The sequence below is a fragment of the Lactuca serriola genome, chromosome 1 (genome assembly GCF_051521515.1).
Source record: "Lactuca serriola cultivar US96UC23 chromosome 1, Lser_US96UC23_V15, whole genome shotgun sequence".
Classification (NCBI taxonomy): domain Eukaryota; kingdom Viridiplantae; phylum Streptophyta; class Magnoliopsida; order Asterales; family Asteraceae; genus Lactuca; species Lactuca serriola.
This window is the reverse complement of record NC_136408.1, coordinates 39334633-39356367: the sequence shown is the minus strand read 5'-3', so window position 1 is coordinate 39356367 and position 21735 is coordinate 39334633. Positions and strand designations below refer to the sequence as shown.

The 21735-nt window shown below is 40.3% G+C and overlaps 1 protein-coding gene across 1 annotated transcript; it reads right to left on the bottom strand.

The window, feature by feature from the left end:
* Nucleotides 1–17673: 17673 nt before the first annotated feature.
* On the bottom strand, nucleotides 17674–18767 carry LOC145068105 (deSI-like protein At4g17486). The gene is made up of 3 exons (XM_079015091.1): nucleotides 18524–18767; nucleotides 18144–18431; nucleotides 17674–18064 (listed from the first exon to the last, which is right to left on the bottom strand). The coding sequence occupies exons 1-3, from the start codon at nucleotides 18660–18662 to the stop codon at nucleotides 17799–17801; spliced, it is 693 nt and encodes a 230-aa protein (XP_078871217.1). The 5' UTR covers nucleotides 18663–18767; the 3' UTR covers nucleotides 17674–17798.
* Nucleotides 18768–21735: the final 2968 nt, after the last annotated feature.

The following is a 21735-nucleotide window of genomic DNA, read 5'->3' as shown; positions in this document are numbered from 1 at the left end:
TTGGACATAAATTTGGAATCACGCAACTTGGTTGCACGATGAATGAGAAATTTCATATTTGGAAATTAGACAAATTCATTGACAAAATGTCAAGTGAAGGGCTAAGAGATCGAGCACACAATGTTGCGTGTTGATCAAGTCCACCATAAGAGTAACAATGATATTCGTCATGATTTACTAAAGGTTTAGTAAATGTGATTATACTTACAAGATTAAGTGTAATTCTGAATTGATTAAAGGGTTTAGATCAATAGCAGAACGAATAAGAAGAATCAAGTAGGCAGAAAGATAAAAGTTTCTCCATTCTAAGAAGATGGGAGAGTACCTTTTATGCTTTATGATAGGTCTTAATGATTAAGAACCATATCTCAATTGATCCTCTAAGTGAGTCTTAGTACAATTGTATGTCTAAGAAGAGGAATCAAGAATTGAAGAAATGGTTAAATCAAGAAGTCAATCATACTTCGTTCCAATAACAAGTCTTAAAGTTATGATTGTGACATTGAGTGAAAAGTATTAAAGGTTTATAACATTCATCAAATGTGGAAAGTTGTGATGTCTTGAATAAGACAAAGACCAACTAAGACCAATTTATGAAGTGTTTTAATAAAAGATACACTAACTCTTGAATATTTGTTTGTCAAGAAATGATTATTGACAAGAGAATCTTATATGTCAAGGAGTCAGTGGGAGTCTTAATGGTCTTGAAAGGTTTCAAGAACAAATCAAATAAACCTTATCGATCATCACTAGCACACGAGTTGAGGTTTACAACCTATCGTGTTGACATCATTTTCTATCTGTGCCAATCCAATCGAGTTAATTATGCATGTGAGTTCTATGAGTTCTCATTTTGAACGCATAAGAGGCAAAGCACCTTAATCAATGAAAGGTACATTGATAGGAAAGGGCGAGCTGCTTAACTAATTGGAAGACATGGTGGGCAGCTTTGCTACCATAAGGCAAGAAATCAAGATTAAAGAAAGTTCGGTCCACATGGATAGGAACATATACACCGTTTAAATCTAAGTGTCATAAGATTTCCTCCTTCATGAAAATGATTGTGAGGAAATGCTTTCACTAAGAAAGATTTCAAGAAGATAGGGATTGTAAAATTGCATTCTCGAATTCGATTATGGTTACGGTATCCCTTTCCATAATTTGAATTGTGAGGTTTGGCAATTGTTTACACACACATATGAACTATCTAAGGCAAAGGTGTATAAGTTCAAGAAGCCTTGATAAAAGATTATCAAAGCATTAAGTATTAGAAACATGGACTTAAGAAATTCAATAAGCATTGTTTTTCTGAAAGTTAAGATGTTTATGAATATATGTCGAAGCTAGTGGGAGCATAAGTGTTATGTTTTATAGTAATCATCATGATGGTGGGAGCATAAATGTTATGATTGTATGATTATTAAGCAAAGTATTGCAAGATTAGCAATATTAATTATAGAAAACAAGAGTCATACTTTGCAAAGTTGTAAGAGTTGAATAGTTGTTTTGCTATAATTAAGGGAGAGAATATTATGCTTCATTTCAAATCTAAAGGTTTAGGTTGAGAAATGTTAATAAATTTAGTCAAAGGTACATAGTGTGTTCTTAAAATTTCGATTATGATTACGACATTCCTCTTCACAATTCGAATTTTGAGAACATAGCAAATAAAACATTGTGCGTCGTGTCCCATACGCTTTGGGTATAGGATCGATTGCAAATGCTTTAATGTTTGACCATTCTAAAATTTTCCAAATGTCGAGTACATTTAGAGGGAAAAGGGACTAGAATTGGTTTTGACTAAAATAATTAAACAACTATCAAAGGACAATCCAAAGTTTGACAAGGATTGGTTGCTTGTGAGTAGTTGGAAGCATGGTATTGGATGGACCATATCGACATTATTATGAATAGAAAAGATTCTATTAAGAATGAGTTGTCTTATGGAAATTATGGAAATGTTTCCATATTGGATGGACCATATCGACATCATTGCGAATAAATAAGATTCTATTAAGAATGAGTTGTCATATGGAAAATATGGAAACGTGTCCATATTGGGAATTGAATATTGAAAATATATGACTAGATTAGGAACTTTTATGCAAAAGGATGTTCAAAGCAATGTACTTTGAGAGAGAGACATCATATCTAAGGAATTGTCTTGTAACAATCTCCGATAGAAGACTTTGTAATATCATTGGCAATAGTCTTTGTGACTTTAGTGCAGTGACATTACGAAAGGATAAGTTGCATAGAATGTCAGAATCTAGCATATTCTATAAGAAGCAAGAATTTGATATTCTTTCACTTATGAAAAGGATTTGGAGTTGTGAAATGAGAATGATTGGAAATGTGTTCAATGAGATCTATTTCACAAAGTAAGAACCATAGGTAAGCATTGTGTGCATGCTAGGAGCATGGGATAAGTGTTGTAATTCAAGTAAGAAGTTGATTAACCGAAACGAAAAATAATGAGTAATCAATATGGTGATAAATAAAAGTTGTTTTATTTATGCTCAAAGGATTGAGGCCATATGGGATTAGTATTATTCTTATGTTTCACATTTGCATGTTTTGACTTCCAGAATAATTGAGTTTATTAAGAATAATCGAATTATTCAAACGGGCCACAGTCGTTCATATGTTGGAAGTAGATATGAATGAAGACTGTCGTGAATTGGTGTGTGGATTGTCTAAAAGAGTATTAGACATAAGCAAATGTTTACTGCAACGTTCATGAGTGCTTATGAACATGATTTGAGCATCGGATTAAACCCACGCTCACTTAGATCACTCCATGAATTGTATCACGAGTGATTAGTGAGACGATAACATCTTATATTCTTGAAACCGAGATGTGTGAGTTGTATCTTGCAAATCGATTGCACATTGATAATATGTAAACGCACTAGTAACTTGGTGTTATAAAACATATTGTTGTGTGTGATTTGGTTAGTGAGTGCAAGCAAGCATTGTATCAAAGTTTATCCGTTCCTTTTATCCAAGGCAGGATAAAAGCGATATCTTTTGGGCCCCTCGATGATTTAGTGATGACAAACGTAAATGCTCGGTCGGGCTAGGGCTAATTTGATTTGTTTAATTAGTCAGTCGTCATAAATCGGGAATCGAGATATAGTACAAAGAGAATGATTTGAAGTCATATCTCATATGATATCTAGAATGGAGGAATATATGATCCCTTATCTAAGGACACGCGTATCTGATAGAATCAGAGTTGACAGCGGCTTTGGAAAGCTACGATTGCAGATCATGATCTGAAGTCATACGCAGAATAGTTGTTAGACTTATCCAAGTGGGAGACTGTTGGATTAGTGTCTAAGTCCATAACTATTTTGGTATGTACTTGACCCGATGGTGCATGGTCCTTTTGGGTTGCCTTCACCAAAGCAACTTGATAGGATGAATTATGGAGAGAAAGGATTAAATATGATTTATTAATATATTATGGGAATAATATATTAAAGGAGAAATCATATTGTTTAATTAATATTAGTCAATAATTAATTGGTAATTAGTTTTGTGACTAAAAGAGATTAATTAAACTTAAGGGACTGGAATTGTAATTATAAGATAATTGCAATTTGGGCCATGGATTGCCTTGAATCAAGGGGTGGACGAATTCTATGGGGAAACCCATAAGGAAATCGTCCATGGGCTTGATTAAAGGAGTCTATGGGTTGCTTAGGGCTTAAGCAACTAAATTAGGGTTTCCTTGTTAGATAACCCTAATAGCCTCACTATAAATAGATCCCTTGAGGACCAAAAACGTGTACAAGTATCTTGCTAGGGTTAGAACACGTTTTGGGCAGCCTCCATCCTCTCTCCTCTTCATTCTCTTGCTTATGGTGTTTGTGAGCCATCAGAGGAGTGACACTTGTGACTATAAGCCTTCCAAAGCCAATTCAAGGAGGAATTGGGATTGTTATTGCTACATAACAATCAATGTAATATCTTAAACCTAATTATATGTTAATATTGATTTCCATATGCTAGAATTAGGGTTTATAGTCTTGGATTCAAAGCATGTACAATAGAGAAACCTAGATCCAAGCATTAGGGTTTGTATGAGCACATAGGATGTCTTATGACCAAAACCCATCAATATATATATATATATATATATATATATATATATATATATATATATATATAGATATATGGGAGTATGATCTGAGGGTCTTTCAAGGCAAATATCTCGTTTGACTTGGTATCAGATCCCACGATCATTAGGGTTCTTAAATTCTTTCTTCTCTTTTCTTCCAGCTTCTGGTCCTCTGCCAGATTGCTTCCTCCATGGCTCCCCCTTTCATTAATTCTGCCAAGATAGCCACTACTATAACGTGCAAGCTAACACGCACTAATTTTTTTCTTTGGAAATCTCAGGTAGTCCCGATCTTACGGGGAGTTTAGTTGTATGGCTTCCTCGATGGAACTACAAAAACCCCAAATGCCAAAATTGCAACTCCAGGTAGTTCCGACGGAAAAGAAGCTCCAAAGGAAGCCGATAATCCTGAATACTTGGACTGGGTGGTTCAAGATCAAGCTATTATTGGGGTATTACTATCCTCTATAACAGAGGATGTTCTGTCACAACCCACCAGATGTATTGACACATCAAGCCAATTATGGACATCGCTCCATACAATGTTCTCTGCTCAACATAGGGGAAACTCGATCCAGATTCGAACGCAACTGTATACAACAAAGAAGGGTGATATGACTACTTCAGAGTTTTATCAAAAGATGATTTCTCTTGCAGATACTATGGCAAACATAGGGCATCCTATGACCGACGAGGAAGTCATAGGGTATATTCTTGTTGGACTAGGCCCAGGACATGGGGATCTATTCACGGCGATAACGGTGCTAGGAAATCAAAGAGCGGTGACCTTACCAGAATTTTACTCCTACCTGATTGCCCATGAAGCTCAATCTTTAGCTGCGAACAGTACCACTACAGAATTCGTGTCATCTGCCAACAATGCCACAAGACAAAATTCCAATGGACCTCGTCGCAACTTCAACCAAAACGGACAAAACTCTTACAATTCTAACAACAGCAACTATAACAACAATTTCAGAAACAATGGTGGAGGCCGCGGTCGTAGGAGAGGCCGTGGAAGGAACTATGGTGGCCCTCGATGTCAGGTTTGTGGCATCCCAGGCCATGTTGCTCTTAACTGCAGAAATCGATTTAATCATGCATATCAATCAGAAGAGAATCGATCAGGGAATAGCGTTACCACAGGAAACTACAATCACGATCCACACTGGTACCTTGACTGTGGAGCAACAGATCACCTTACAAGTGACCTTGACAGAATGAATGTGCAGGAAAGATATCATGGAAAAGATCAAGTTCAAGTCGCCAATGGTGCAGGTTTGAATATTTCTCATATTGGTCATTCACATATACCTTGTTTGAATCGGTCCCTTGTTCTCAAAAACATTCTAAGAGTACCTCATATTAGTAAACATCTCCTTTCAGCTTATAGACTTGTTTCTGATAATAATGTGTTTATTGAAATTCATCAAAATATGTTTCTTGTAAAGGACAAGGTCACAAAGAAAACACTTATGTTCGGTAGAAGCAAAGGAGGTCTCTGTCCGGTGCCTATTGCTAGTTCGTCTCATATTCCTCAAGCTGCATCTAGTGTTAAAGTGTCTCCGTTACAATGGCATCAGCGTCTGGGTCATCCCTCACCCGTAGATGTTAGGTCTATTTTGAAGTCCGATAAATTAGATTGTTCTTTTAATAGTGTTCCAAGTGTCTGTGATGCATGTCAACGCGTAAAGAGTCATCAACTTTCCTATAATAAAAGTTTTCATTCTACAAATTTTCCTTTAGAACTTGTTCATACTGATGTTTGGGGACTTGCACAAGAATCTAGCGGTGGTTTTAAATACCATGTTAGTTTTCTTGATGATTATAGCCGTTATACCTGGATTTATCTTATCAAGCATAAATCTGATGTTGAACAGGTTTTCTATGACTTTCAACATCATGTTGAACGTCTTCTAAACACTAAAATTAGAATTGTTCCATCTGATTGGGATGGCGAGTACCATAAGCTCCATAAATATTTTCAGCAAATAGGTATCTCACACAGGGTGTCTGTAACAACGCAAATTTTCAAACAAAATTTTCATTTTTAAATATAATTATTTCCATTCAAAACAAGGCATAAATAGTTTAAGTATTCTGTCAAATACAATTATTCAAAATCCCAAGATCATAAAAGTATTCTTCAGTGTGTATCGATCACGCCGGCGCCTTCCCACGGTCCTCGCTAGTACCTGAAATACATGCACAACAACTGTAAGCATAAATGCTTAGTGAGTTCCCCAATATACAACTTACGCACATACGCCTTTCCAGGCCCTGACCTTCCGGTCATCAACATCACGCCTTCCGGCCCATAACATATTCGCCTTCCGGCCCATAACATATTGCCTTCCGGCCCACATAACATACATAGCACATATAACAAATATCTTACCACATATAGCATACATATCACATATCATATCTGACCTTCCGGTCACACAGTCAAACCCTTCTGGGTACAGTATAGTGAGAAAACTCACCTCGTGAATGCTGAGAGCTAGCAAATCCTGAACTCACTCGTGCACAATCCGACGAGCTACCACCTTCCTATAACATCACATATCTCATTAACACATATATCTTCTAAGTGTGACTATCCCTAAGAAGTCAGACTTAGGTCAACTCTGGTCCACGGTCATCGGTCAGCTCGTCCGGACTCGGCGAGTACCATGGCGACTCGGCGAGTCTGGACGTCCTCCAACTCTCTGGGATTCCCTATCTACTCGTCGAGTATCCCCCCTTGACTCGACGAGATCCACGTGGAAGAATCGCGGGGCCACCCCGACTCCACTCTCCGAGTCTGAAGAACAACTCGGCGAGTCCTAGTGAATCTTCAAGCTACTCGCCGAGTCTGAAGAACAACTCGGCGAGTCCCAGTAAATCTTCAAGCTACTCGCCGAGTCTGATCATTGGACTCGGCGAGTCTATGCCATGCAGACGAGCAACTGCTTCCTGAAATACGCATGGTCCCGAGATATACAATCATGGGACTTTCTGGACTTCTAGACATCTTATTACTGGGGTATAAACGTCTGGGTAATAACATAGTAACCCACCTAATCACTAAATGGGTTTCACAAACCCTAGATTTGAGTACACATCAAAATAACAGAAATGGTCCGAGTATTACCTGAAAACGCACCCTCTGTGTCCCCCAAACCTCAGGACTCGATCCTCCTTGATATTCCTTTGGCCAAACTCTTCTTCTTCTTGCCTAACAAGTTCCTCCAAGCTCCAATGGCTTTCTCTCCTGCTCTAGACGTCCACAACGATTAGGGTTCTTCTCAATCGACCAAAAGACGGACAATGACGGCCTAAGAGGCGTTATATACGATCCAAAACCAAACGGCTAGGGTTTCTGCTGAACAGCGTCGACTCGCCGAGTCCATATCTGGACTCGTCGAGTCCAGTCGCGAACCCGCGACCAAGTCTGCGGTCCTACTCGGCGAGTCTGGCTCCAACTCGCCGAGTCCCTTCCTAAAATGCCTCCAAAAATAGTTTTAAAGCGATACCTGAAATTCCGGCCTGTTACAACTCTCCCCCACTAGAACTAGACTTCGCCCTCGAAGTCTCACTCTGCGAATAACTCCGGATGTTGCTCCCGCATCTCACGTTCCGGCTCCCAAGTCATCTCCGATCCCTTCCGGTGTTGCCACTGAACCAACACCAGAGGTACCTCCTTGTTTCGCAGAACCTTGATCTTCCGATCCCTGATAGTTACTGGCCTCTCGACGTAATTCAGACTCGCATCCACCTGAATATCCTCTAACGGAACCACTGCCAATTCATCGGCTATGCACTTCCTCAACTGCGATACGTGAAAGGTATTGTGAATCTGTCCCAACTCTGCTGGCAACTCTAGTCGATAAGCTACCCGACCTACTCTTGCAATTACCCGAAATGGGCCTATGAACCGGGGTCCCAACTTGCCCCTCTTTCTGAACCGGATCACTCCTTTCCAAGGAGAAACTTTCAGGAGAACGAAGTCGCCAACCTGGAATTCAAGCTCGGACCGGCGTCTGTCCGCATAACTCTTCTGTCGGCTCTGGGCGGTCAATAACCTCTGCCTAACCTGCTGAATCTGCTCTGTCGTCTGGAGTACGATCTCTGTACTGCCCATCACTCTCTGTCCCACCTCTCCCCAGCAAATGGGAGTCCGACACCTCCTACCATACAACAACTCAAAAGGTGGCATACCAATGCTCGAATGATGGCTGTTGTTGTAGGAAAACTCAGCCAAGGGTAAATGCGCATCCCAGCTACCCCCGAAGTCTAACACACACGCTCTAAGCATGTCTTCCAATGTCTGAATCGTCCGCTCGCTCTGACCGTCTGTCTGGGGATGGTATGCGGTACTAAAATGCAATTTAGTACCCAGCTCCTCATGAAATTTCTTCCAGAACCTGGAAGTGAAACGCACATCACGGTCTGAAACAATCGAAATCGGTACCCCATGCCGAGATACCACCTCTCTCACATATATCTCCGCCAACTTCTCCGCTGAAGAACTCTCACTGATGGCAAGGAAGTGTGCACTCTTCGTCAACCTATCCACAATCACCCAAATTGCATCAACTCCTCTGACAGTTCTTGGCAATTTGGTGATGAAATCCATAGTGATCTGTTCCCACTTCCACTCGGGAATCTCCAATGGCTGTAACTTGCCATGCGGTCTCTGGTGCTCGGCCTTAACCCTACGGCAGGTCAAGCACCTCTCCACGAACCATGCCACGTCCCTCTTCATACAGGGCCACCAATACTCCTTCCTCAAATCCAAATACATCTTTGTAGCACCGGGATGGATCGAGAATTTCGATCTATGAGCCTCTTCCATCAAGGTAATACGCGTACCGCCCACGAACGGTACCCAGATCCGACCCTGAAACGTCATAAGCCCTCGCCCATCCTTAACGAACTCTGAAATTAACCCCGCAACCCGCTCTTTCTTCTGCATTTCTGGTCGCACAGCCTCTGTCTGTGCCCCACGAATAGCATCCAATACTAGAGTCATCACAGTCAGTCTCAAGCATACCTCTCGCAATGGTGTGCTCTCCGCCCTGCGGCTCAATGCGTCGGCTACCACATTAGCCTTGCCTGGGTGGTACAGGATCTCACAATCATAATCCTTGACCACATCCAACCACCTCCTCTGACGCATATTTAGGTTGGGCTGATCCATCAAATATTTCAAGCTCTTGTGATCCGTGTATATCGTACATCGAACCCCATACAGGTAGTGACGCCAAATCTTGAGAGCGAACACTATTGCCCCCAACTCTAAATCATGCGTGGGATATCTCGCCTCATGAGGCTTCAGCTGCCTCGATGCATACGCTATCACATGACCCCTCTGCATCAACACTGCACCCAGTCCCGAAATCGATGCGTCGCAATATACTACAAAATCTTCCATCCCTTCTGGGAGAGCTAATACCGGGGCTTCGCACAACCTCTGGCGAAGCGTCTCAAAGGAGGTCTGTTGCTCGGGCCCCCATGAGAATGCAACACCCTTCCGGGTCAATCTGGTGAGTGGCACTGCGATCTTGGAGAAATCCTTGATGAATCTCCGATAATACCATGCCAACCCAAGGAAGCTCCTGATCTCAGAAGGTGACTTCGGCACCTCCCAACTCATCACCGCCTCAACCTTGGTCGGATCGACCAATATCCCTTTCTGAATGACAACATGTCCTAGAAATTGGACCTCCCGCAGCCAGAAGTCACATTTGGAGAACTTTGCAAAAAGCTTCTCCGACCTCAATACCTCGAGGACCTCCCTCAAATGCTCCTCATGCTGCTCCCTAGATCTAGAATACACCAGAATGTCGTCGATAAATACAATCACTGACCGATCCAACATCGGTCTGCATACCCTATTCATGAGATCCATGAACACAGCCGGGGCATTGGTGAGCCCGAAAAGCATCACCACAAACTCATAATGCCCATATCGCGTCCTAAATGCTGTCTTCTGGACATCCCCATCCCGCACTCTCACCTGATGGTACCCTGACCTCAGATCGATCTTGGAAAACCAAGATGCTCCCTGCAACTGATCAAATAAATCATCGATCCTCGGCAACGGGTAACGGTTCTTGACCGTTAACTTGTTCAACTCCCGGTAATCAATACACATCCGGTGTGAACCATCCTTCTTCTTGACGAACAGAATAGGCGCTCCCCATGGCGAGCTGCTCGGCCGAATGAATCCCTTCCCCAGCAACTCCTGGAGCTGCGAGGACAACTCTTGCATCTCTGGAGGTGCAAGACGATAAGGCACTTTAGCAATAGGCGCGGCCCCCGGAACTAGATCGATACCAAACTCTACTTGCCTCACAGGAGGTACTCCCGGCAACTCCTCGGGGAAAACATCTGAAAACTCGCGCACCACAGGAACCTCCTCAACTGATTTCGGTCTCTCGGAAACCTCCCGCGTATCCATCACATACGCCACAAAACCCTTACAGCCCTGCTGTAGACACTGCCTCGCCCTAGCGGCCGAACAAAAAGCTGATCCCGAACGGGTACCCTCGCCGTACACCGAAAGAACTCCCCCACTAGGGTCTCGTATAGTCACCAACTGACGCTCACAGTCGATGACAGCGCCGAATCGGCTCAACCAGTCCATGCCCACGATGACACAGACATCACCCATCGCAATAGGAATCAGGTCAATCGGGAACTCCACCCCGAAAATCTCTAGCACACATCCCCGAAGAACCTCCGTGGCACAAATCACTTTCTCGTCAGCTATAGAAACTCTCAAAGGTCGACTCAACGACTCACGACTAACGCTGATATGCTGACTAAAGGCTAAGGACACAAAGGACCTACTCGCACCCGAGTCAAATAACACTAAGGCAGGTACAGAGTTCACAAGGAAAGTACCTACGCATATAATAACATAAGCATAACATCTCGACATTAAAAATAAATACATGAATTACAACATACCTGCCACAACATCGGGCGCAGCGCGGACCTCCTCCGCAGTCAGCTGAAAGGCTCTCCCACGAGCCCTCGGGGCCTCGACCTTCACCGGTCGAGTCTCAGTAGTTCTGGCAGTAGGTGCAGATCCCTGACGAAGCTGAGGGCATTCGGCCTTCCGATGGCCGGTCTGGTTGCAATGAAAGCAAACCATAAACCCCTTGGGGCACTCCCTAGCAATGTGCCCCTCCTTGCCGCACTTGTAGCAAGCACCGACTCGACACGCCCCATCGTGACCCTTGCCGCACTTTCCGCAAGTGCGGCTCTTCGAACTTCCCGTCCTCGAATCGGCGGACTTGATCCGCTTGGCTGCCGGCTGAGACTGAGCCGGCCGCCGGTCTGTCTGCTGAGACTCGGCCTCCTCCCTGGCCTGAGTCTCTAACTCGATCTCACGCTTCCTGGCATTCGCCTGAAGCTCAGTAAAAGTATGGTAAGTGGAGTTTGAAACAAACTCCCGGATCTCCCTCCTCAGAACACCCAAGTACCGGCTCATCCGAGCCTGCTCTGTGGCCACCAACTCGGGGCAAAACATCGCCCTCTCATGAAACTTCCGCGTGATCGCCGCCACCGAGTCAGTACCCTGCTTGAGGGTTAAGAACTCCTGAACCAATCGTTCCCGCTCCACCGGGGGAACGTACTCATCCCTGAACATGGCAGTGAACCCCTCCCATGTCACTGCTGTAGTCTCTGCCAAAGTGAAGTTCGCCGTCACAAACTTCCACCAGTCCTTCGCTCCCAGACGGAGCTGGTTCAAAGCGAACCGTACCCTCAGGTGCTCCGGGCATGAACAAGTGTAGAAGCACCCCTCTATATCTGCGATCCACCTCATCGCAGCAATCGGATCCTGCGTCCCATCGAACTCTGGTGGCTTCGTGTTGCTGAACTCTCGGAACAGCAACGAGTCACCCCCTTGTGGCCTAGCAGCGGCCACAGCTGCGGTAGCTGCAGCGGTTGCAGCCTCAGTCAATGCGGCGTACCGCTCGTCGAACGTCTCCATCAGGGTGGTCTTAATAGACCCAAACATCTCCGGGATCTCAGCCCGGATCGCCGCCGCTACCTCCTCGTGAATCATTTGACGAATCTCCTCGTCACTCACACCGCTCGAACTCGCTCCGTGGCGTGGTCTAACCATGATGTCTCTGAAATACAACATAAAACTATCAGAGACTCCAGCGAGTGTAATTGCACTCGATAATGCAACCCTACTCAGTCTCCGATCTCCAGGGATTCTTACTTGGGCCTCCCCCTAACCCGGTGTCCTCGGTAGTACGGGCCCAATACTACCGACCACACCGCATCAGTGTTCATCACAAGTCTTCCTCCCCGAACCCCGGATAGTGAGTACTCTACTTCTGATATGCACTATCTACCCGCGTACTAGCAAAGCATCTCATATAGGCAAACTTCCCTAGACTAAGGCATCACAAATCAGGCCACTCTAGTCCTATCATGATTACCTAGTCTTCTAGCATGCATAACAATTCATATTATATAATATTGTAAGGTATTTTGGGGATCTTTACCGTTCGGGCGCTGACTGATCGTACACACTGCTTCTTTCTTGCTTACCACGAAACCATTTACAAAAGTTTATGCCTTTATTTAAAAAGTTTCCTTAAATCCTCGGTTTGAGTTCAGTTACCCCCGAAGGTGCACCCGAATCCCTCAAACCAAGGCTCTGATACCAATTGTAACAACGCAAATTTTCAAACAAATTTTTCATTTTTAAATATAATTATTTCCATTCAAAACAAGGCATAAATAGTTTAAGTATTCTGTCAAATACAATTATTCAAAATCCCAAGATCATAAAAGTATTCTTCAGTGTGTATCGATCACGCCGGCGCCTTCCCACGGTCCTCGCTAGTACCTGAAATACATGCACAACAACTGTAAGCATAAATGCTTAGTGAGTTCCCCAATATACAACTTACGCACATACGCCTTTCCAGGCCCTGACCTTCCGGTCATCAACATCACGCCTTCCGGCCCATAACATATTCGCCTTCCGGCCCATAACATATTGCCTTCCGGCCCACATAACATACATAGCACATATAACAAATATCTTACCACATATAGCATACATATCACATATCATATCTGACCTTCCGGTCACACAGTCAAACCCTTCTGGGTACAGTATAGTGAGAAAACTCACCTCGTGAATGCTGAGAGCTAGCAAATCCTGAACTCACTCGTGCACAATCCGACGAGCTACCACCTTCCTATAACATCACATATCTCATTAACACATATATCTTCTAAGTGTGACTATCCCTAAGAAGTCAGACTTAGGTCAACTCTGGTCCACGGTCATCGGTCAGCTCGTCCGGACTCGGCGAGTACCATGGCGACTCGGCGAGTCTGGACGTCCTCCAACTCTCTGGGATTCCCTATCTACTCGTCGAGTATCCCCCCTTGACTCGACGAGATCCAAGTGGAAGAATCGCGGGGCCACCCCGACTCCACTCGCCGAGTCTGAAGAACAACTCGGCGAGTCCTAGTGAATCTTCAAGCTACTCGCCGAGTCTGAAGAACAACTCGGCGAGTCCCAGTAAATCTTCAAGCTACTCGCCGAGTCTGATCATTGGACTCGGCGAGTCCATGCCATGCAGACGAGCAACTGCTTCCTGAAATACGCATGGTCCCGAGATATACAATCATGGGACTTTCTGGACTTCTAGACATCTTATTACTGGGGTATAAACGTCTGGGTAATAACATAGTAACCCACCTAATCACTAAATGGGTTTCACAAACCCTAGATTCGAGTACACATCAAAATAACAGAAATGGTCCGAGTATTACCTGAAAACGCACCCTCTGTGTCCCCCAAACCTCAGGACTCGATCCTCCTTGATATTCCTTTGGCCAAACTCTTCTTCTTCTTGCCTAACAAGTTCCTCCAAGCTCCAATGGCTTTCTCTCCTGCTCTAGACGTCCACAACGATTAGGGTTCTTCTCAATCGACCAAAAGACGGACAATGACGGCCTAAGAGGCGTTATATACGATCCAAAACCAAACGGCTAGGGTTTCTGCTGAACAGCGTCGACTCGCCGAGTCCATATCTGGACTCGTCGAGTCCAGTCGCGAACCCGCGACCAAGTCTGCGGTCCTACTCGGCGAGTCTGGCTCCAACTCGCCGAGTCCCTTCCTAAAATGCCTCCAAAAATAGTTTTAAAGCGATACCTGAAATCCCGGGCTGTTACAGTGTCGTGTCCCCATACTTCCCAACAAAATGGGATGGCAGAAAGGAAACATCGTCACATTGTTGAAACCGGACTGGCTCTTTTAGCTCATGCTTCACTCCCGCTTCCTTTTTGGGATGAAGTTTTTCTTACAACTTGTTACCTAATCAATCGAATGCCTAGTCGCACACTTTCAAATTCTACTCCCATCACACATCTCTTGAAGATTACACCTGATTATTCGTTTCTACGAACTTTTGGATGTGCATGTTGGCCCAGTCTTCGTAAGTACAACTCTCACAAACTTGATTTTCGGTCAAAGATGTGTGTTTTCTTGGGGTATAATTCCATGCATAAAGGGTATAAATGTCTAGACAAGTCCAACGGAAAAATTTATATCTCACGAGATGTTGTATTTGATGAGTCACGTTTTCCATATGTCACTCCAGTTCCTGATACCGCCATGTCTTCTAAGTCTAATGTTGTTTCATTTCCTTAGTCAGAACCAAGTATTGTGAATGATCATTTGAGCAAATATGACCTGTCATTATTATTGGCTAATACTTCTCATGCAGCTGCAGCCCCCGCAGGTACAACCAACACCGAGGTTGTTATACCAGGTCCAAGTTTGTCGCATGTGAGTCCCATTCCTTCACCAACGACTGTGGATTTATCCTCCAGCACTACTACAACATCTTCAACACTACCAAATTCCTCCAATATCAGCCCTACTTCCTCACCAACGGCTTCTAGTTCCACTGAACCACCTGTCCAGTCCCCTTCCGAACCAGGTTCTCCGGTGTCCCCAGTCACATCTCCTCCGGTTACTCCTGAGACCGCCTCCTCGCCTGGTATAATGACTCGTGGTCGTGCAGGGAAGACTTGTCCTCGATGCTTCACTGATGGTACCATCTTATACAATCCACATCGTCGTGCTTTTTTTGCTGAACCAACGTCATCTCGAGCAGCTCTTCGAGACCCGGCTTGGCAAGCTGCAATGCAATCTGAATTTTCTGCTCTAACTAAAAACAATACACGGGTCTTGGTTCCCAGGCCACCTCATGTGAATGTTGTCAGCTGCAAGTGGGTATACAAACTCAAACAACATGCTGATGGTTCCTTGGATAAGTATAAAGCACGGCTGGTTGCACGCGGATTTACTCAACAGTATGGGGTTGATTATCAGGACACTTTTAGTCATGTTGTTAAGCCAGCTACAGTTCGTTTAATTCTCTCTCTTGTTGTCTCTCGCGTTTGGCATCTCAGACAAATCGATGTGAGCAACTCTTTTCTTCATGGCTTTCTCAAGGAGGAGGTGTATATGCAGCAACCTCTTGGTTTTGAGGATCCTCATAATCCTCATTTTGTTTGTAAACTTCAAAAAGCTATTTATTGTTTGAAACAGTCGCCTTATGCTTGGTTCTCCCGACTTAGTGATAAGCTTCATCAACTAGGTTTTCATTCTTCTAAAGCTGACGCGTCCCTCTTTATTTTCAATCAGGATACCGTCACCATTTATATGCTTGTGTACGTGGATGATATTGTCATTGCCGGTACATCTACTCAGGTGATCGATAATTTGATTATGAATTTGTCTAAGTCTTTTCCGATTAAAGATCTTGGTCGTTTGCATTACTTCTTGGGGATTGAATTCGTTCACAATTCAGGGGGAATCACTCTTATGCAACACAAGTATGCCACTGACTTGCTCCATCGAGCCCACATGGAGAATTGTAAAAGTGTTTCAACCCCCATGTTTGCTACAGAGAAGCTTTCTCGTGATTGTGGAACTTTTCTTAATGAATCAGATGCTTTTAAGTATCGAAGTATGGTAGGTGGTTTGCAATATCTTACATTGACTAGACTGGATATTTCCTTTGCAGTTAACAAGGTCTGTCAGTATCTGTCCAAGCCAACGGATATTCATTGGGATGTTGTCAAGCGTATCTTGAGATATGTCAAGGGCTCAACCAACACAGGATTGAATATTCGAAAATCTTCGTCTACATTGTTAAGTGTGTTCACGGATGCTGATTGGGCTGGTTGTTTGGACTATCGTCGGTCAACTGGTGGATTTGCTATATTCTTGGGTCCAAATTTAGTCTCATGGAGTTCACAAAAACAACCTACAGTGTCTCGGTCAAGCACTGAGGCTGAGTATAAAGCACTCCTGAATGGTACTGCAGAAGTTGTTTGGATACAGTCTTTACTCAAGGAGCTAGGAGTACATCAGCCTCGACCACCGGTGTTGTGGTGTGACAACCTTGGAGCCACTTATTTAACTGCTAATCCTGTTTTTCATGCTAGAACAAAACATATAGAAGTGGATTTTCATTTTGTTAGAGAGAAGGTGGCTATAGGTGCTTTAGATGTCCATTTTATTTCTACTAATGATCAAATAGTTGATGGTTTGACTAAGCCTATTACTCGCCATATGCTAGACCGTCTCAAGTACAATCTTAACCTTGTATTGGTTAAGATTGAGGGGGAATGTAAGCAGAAGTCAAAGATAGAGGATACGAGATTAGATGGTCAGTTATGATTTGTTGTATAGATAGATATTGATAATATTCAAATATGATGTAATCCTATCTTTGTATTTCATATATATATATATATATATATATATATATATATATATATATATATATATATATATATATATATATATATATATATATATATGTGGGATAATAACCTGAGGGTCTTTCAAGGCAAATATCTCGTTTGACTGTTTCTTCTCTTTATATTGGAAATTTAATATGAGGTCATAAAAACCCAACAAATTATTCTTAATTTTTAGAAAAGAGCTAAAGAATTATTTCCTATTATAATCATGAAACCTCAATATGATCTAATTGTGCTAGATCTGGTGTTGACGATGTTACTATATTTATAAAAGCTAATTTCATTTAAAGGAGTTTTTAATTCGAGTTTGAATAATACTAATGGACTCAAAAAAACCCGACAAAATATATTGTTAAGTCATTATATGTTTGAGCTCGGATATATTAACCTCGCTTTTATACTTAATTTGAATTGGAATAACATGATAAAAAGTTGTAGGTTACCACTTACGGACTTACCATCGATGTCATTTCCTTTTTTCTTTTATGTAGTATATAATTAAGATTACAATTGTTTTTGTTGATTACCTGTTGAATTTATAGTTATAGTTACACTCATAGTTACCTTTTATACTCATTTCAGAAAAAGTTTTTATTTTTTTATTTTTTTATAATCTGATGGTATATTATTTCGTAGGCGACGAGTAAAGACGTAACGTTCATTTGTTGTTTGGATTTTATTCGTTTGATATTTGATGTAATAAGAAATCCAAATAGGTATCGGCCGTTGTTGAAACTTGAAACAAAGCTTTATTCGTTTTTGCGATTCTCGGATTGCGATACAACGATTCATAATTTAGAACAAAAGAGAATAAAAAACAAGATTGATTAGTAAGAAACGCCATTCGATTCTGATAAGATTAAGGTGAAGAAGACGGGGAATCTAGAAGAAAAAGTGAAGATGGAGGAAGAATAGATCTTGTTCCAAAGCTTCTGGTCAAATCAACCGGAATCGAAGCCAACGACGTTGATTTTTCAGAAGACCTTGATCTTGAAGATGAAGTAGACCTACCTGAACGACTCCTCAGTTTCTTCTTCATCTCGTCTCCATTATACGACTGATTGTCTTCTATTCCGACTTTACATGACCTTACACTCGCCGGAATTATACAATCGCAAAATAAACCTGTAAATACAACGCCTATAAAATGTCAGGAATGAGTATCGTTGAATCGATACAGGTAAAACTGGTGAATTGAAGTTACCGATTCTGGCGAGACGATTAACCCAACTCGGTATAGGATTTCCGGTGAGTCGGAGACAAGCATCATTACAGAAATGATTGCAGTTTCTGGTAATGAGATTGTACGAAGTTCCTTTGTATTCCTGAGCGAGCTCTTTCATGAATCGCCGGATCTCCCGCAGACTCATCTCCGTCCATCCGATCAGAATCTGCTTTCTGAACGTGAATCCTTGGCATTGTTTTGGTTCACCTTCGAAGATTCCAGTTGTCGCATGTTCATGAGATCCAAATGCGTACTCAACTCCATGAACTAAAATTAAGCATTACGAATTAAGCTACATGTATATGGAGCTCCTACTTCATCAAATCAACTACTAACAACATCGAGATTTGAGATCAAACCTTGAACGCCGGAATGGTAGGCGCCCAGGCCAAGCCAATAAGCACATCCGTTCATGGAGGTAAGATCATAGACATTCAGGTAAACCGGAACCGATCCAGCTTTTCTACACCTTATTGAATTTCTTCCTCTGCACAACATTTTCTGTTGAAACCGACTGATGATTTCAAAATTCGAATGAATGCATCAAATAAGAAAAGAGGCGGAATTCGAGAGTGTGTGTATGAAGCTTGATGATGAGGAAGTTGGTGCCACCGGCGACATATAACCGCCGAATCGTCTGCTTTTGTGGCGGGCCACCACCATTTTTATTTTGATATAAAAAAGTGGACTTTAATAGATTCCAAATTTTGAAATTTATATATTTTTTTATGAAGATAATGTATATTTTTTGAACTCATAAGTATGGTTGGTAATGCTCTTGGTTTGAAGACGTATTAGATTCGAGCATTACTCATGTCTGAAGGTCGAATACGATATATATATATATATATATATATATATATATATATATATATATATATATATATATATATATATATATATATATATAATTTCACTAGTCAAGCACTTTGAAGTTGATAGTTAATGTATGATTTAAATCGTTTGAAAGTCCATCCAACTAATTTTACCTTAAGGAGCTATTCAGGTATAATGAGCTAATTATGGTTGCTTGTATATATAGATTTATAAAAGCCTAGAGTGTTAGTCCTCAATTGCAAATATGGGCCACCATCATAACAAAATTGGTTCGGCTTGTAGGCATATAGACATAGACATGTGCGAATGCGCATGAGTGTGGGTGAGCTTCGACGTCTGTGTGGTTTTTTATTGTAGGCGTGAGACTAAGGTAGTGTTTGTTTTTTGCCCGTAGATCTGCGTGACCTCTTCTGTCTGCGCCGCGCAGACATTAGCCTTCACAAACTGTTTGTTTTTTTGAATAGTGCAGACCTAAAAATGTCTGCGCGCCCTCTTCTTGATGCAGACGTGGACCAGAGTCTTCTAACATCTTCATACATCTTCTAACCTAAAAAAACATATATATCTTTATTTTTTTCAAGTTTAATTTTTATTTTTTTAAATTTATATTTTTTCCAACTTTATTAATGATGAACAATTTGAAAAAAAAAATTAGAAAACTTAAAAAAACGTTCGACGATACAAACCTTATATTTTTGACAAATTTATAAATAAAACTTTATTATAATAATAGTCGTTGAAGTTGTTTATATAAATATGACAAAAAAATCATAATATATTCTTATATTTTTTTGCCAAATTTTGTAAAACATTATTTAATACAATATCGTCAATTTCTCGAGAAAATATTTATGGTACTTTTTTAATGGATTTAATTGAAAAAATCAAAGTTTATTTGCATCCATTTATGTATCAAATTTTTTGATCACTAATTATAATGTTTACTTATAACTTTGCAACCAAAGTTGTTGGTTTTTATAAAATATATACGTTAATTTATATCATTTTTATTTTTATTTTTTATACAATAATACATAGAAGTTGATATAGATTCGTTGATTATTTATAACAAAGTCATAAAAATATTAAAAAATCACTTTGAAGTTTAAAAAAATCAGTTTATTTAGATTTCAGTTTATTTTAATAGCCCGCAGATGTTAAAAAAACAAACAGTCTTCTTTTTTCAGACTGCAGACGTTTGGTCCACATCTTCTACTGAAGAGGTCTACAGATGTGATCCGCAGACTGCAGTCATTAACAAAAACACCTAAGGATACATGTGTAGGTGTTAGTGTGATAGTGGGTGTGCCAATGGATATAAGTGTTTGTATGAGGGTGGTTGGTTTGGTGTGTATGAGATAGTTGAGGAGAGATGATAATAATTTATTTTGATTTGATGAACCATGATTAAAAAAAAAGATAGGAAAGATATATTTCTCTTTTTAATAAAACATATGAAATTAAATCTAATATTTTTGTCTTTTTAATAAAACATAAAAAAAATACAAAAAAAAAAAAATAAAAGATAATTCATTTGATATTACAAACCAAACACTATTTTTAATATAATTAACGTTTCAACCCTTCCAAATTTCTTCGAATCCCTAAATGTAGTTATTAATTCCAAGAATAAGTTACATAAAACATCCATTTGGTTTGGGTTAATTTATTTATTTCGTTGGTATTTTTATTTTTAATTTGGATCATCTCTATGATTTGACTTTGTTACGAATTGTATCCCTCCCATACATGATAGTACACTTATGTATTCATTTTAATTAATTTATTGTTTTTTATTATTAATAAATTAGTTCTAAGACTATTCCCATTGACAATCAAAATCAACCCAACTATCAATTAAAAAAATAATTTATCTCTCTTCCACCTACACAATCAAACTAAACCAACTTTTCACACCCATTAGCAACCCAACCCAAACCAAACTTTTATATTATTTATAATTATTTTTTATTATATTATAAAATCTAAATATTATATCTTTTTAAAATTATAACCCAAAATTTTCTACTGTTTTTAAGACTATATAGACAACTCAAAAAAATTCAAAAAAAAACTCTTAACATATATCAATATTGGTCTTTATTTGTAGACAAAATTATTTTACATATTATAGTGTGTTTTGTTTATTTTTTTAGTAAAAATAAAATTAAACTAATTACAATATAATGCTTCAAGTGCTATAGAGTTATAACAAATAAATAAATAAAAAAAAGAAATGAAATTGACAACTAAGGTTTGGTGGAGCAACCTAGTCGTTGGTTTTAAAGGATTTTTTTAATTTTTTTAAATTGAAATATGGCAACCAACCAAGCATTTGGTTGCCAATGGGGATGATCTAAGACCTATATAATACATGAATTAATTTTTTTTTTAAAAAAATTAAATATAAAGGTCAAAATATTTGAGAACTTTAAATTTATAAGAAAATAAAAAATAATGAATTATTATAATTGAAATATTTTTTTATCTTTTAAATTTAAATAAATAAACAAAAGAAAGTAATGAGCTTTAATTTGGGTATTTTGAAATTAAAAGGTAAGTTCACTAATGAAATTGATATTTATTAATTACTACATTTATTGCAATTATTATATTAATATATTATGTTGAATTTAATAAAATAGAAAAACTCATAAAATGACATTGGGAAAAAAATCAAAATAACCACAAAATGACATTTGACAAATTGAATGAGAGTGTGACATATAGCAAA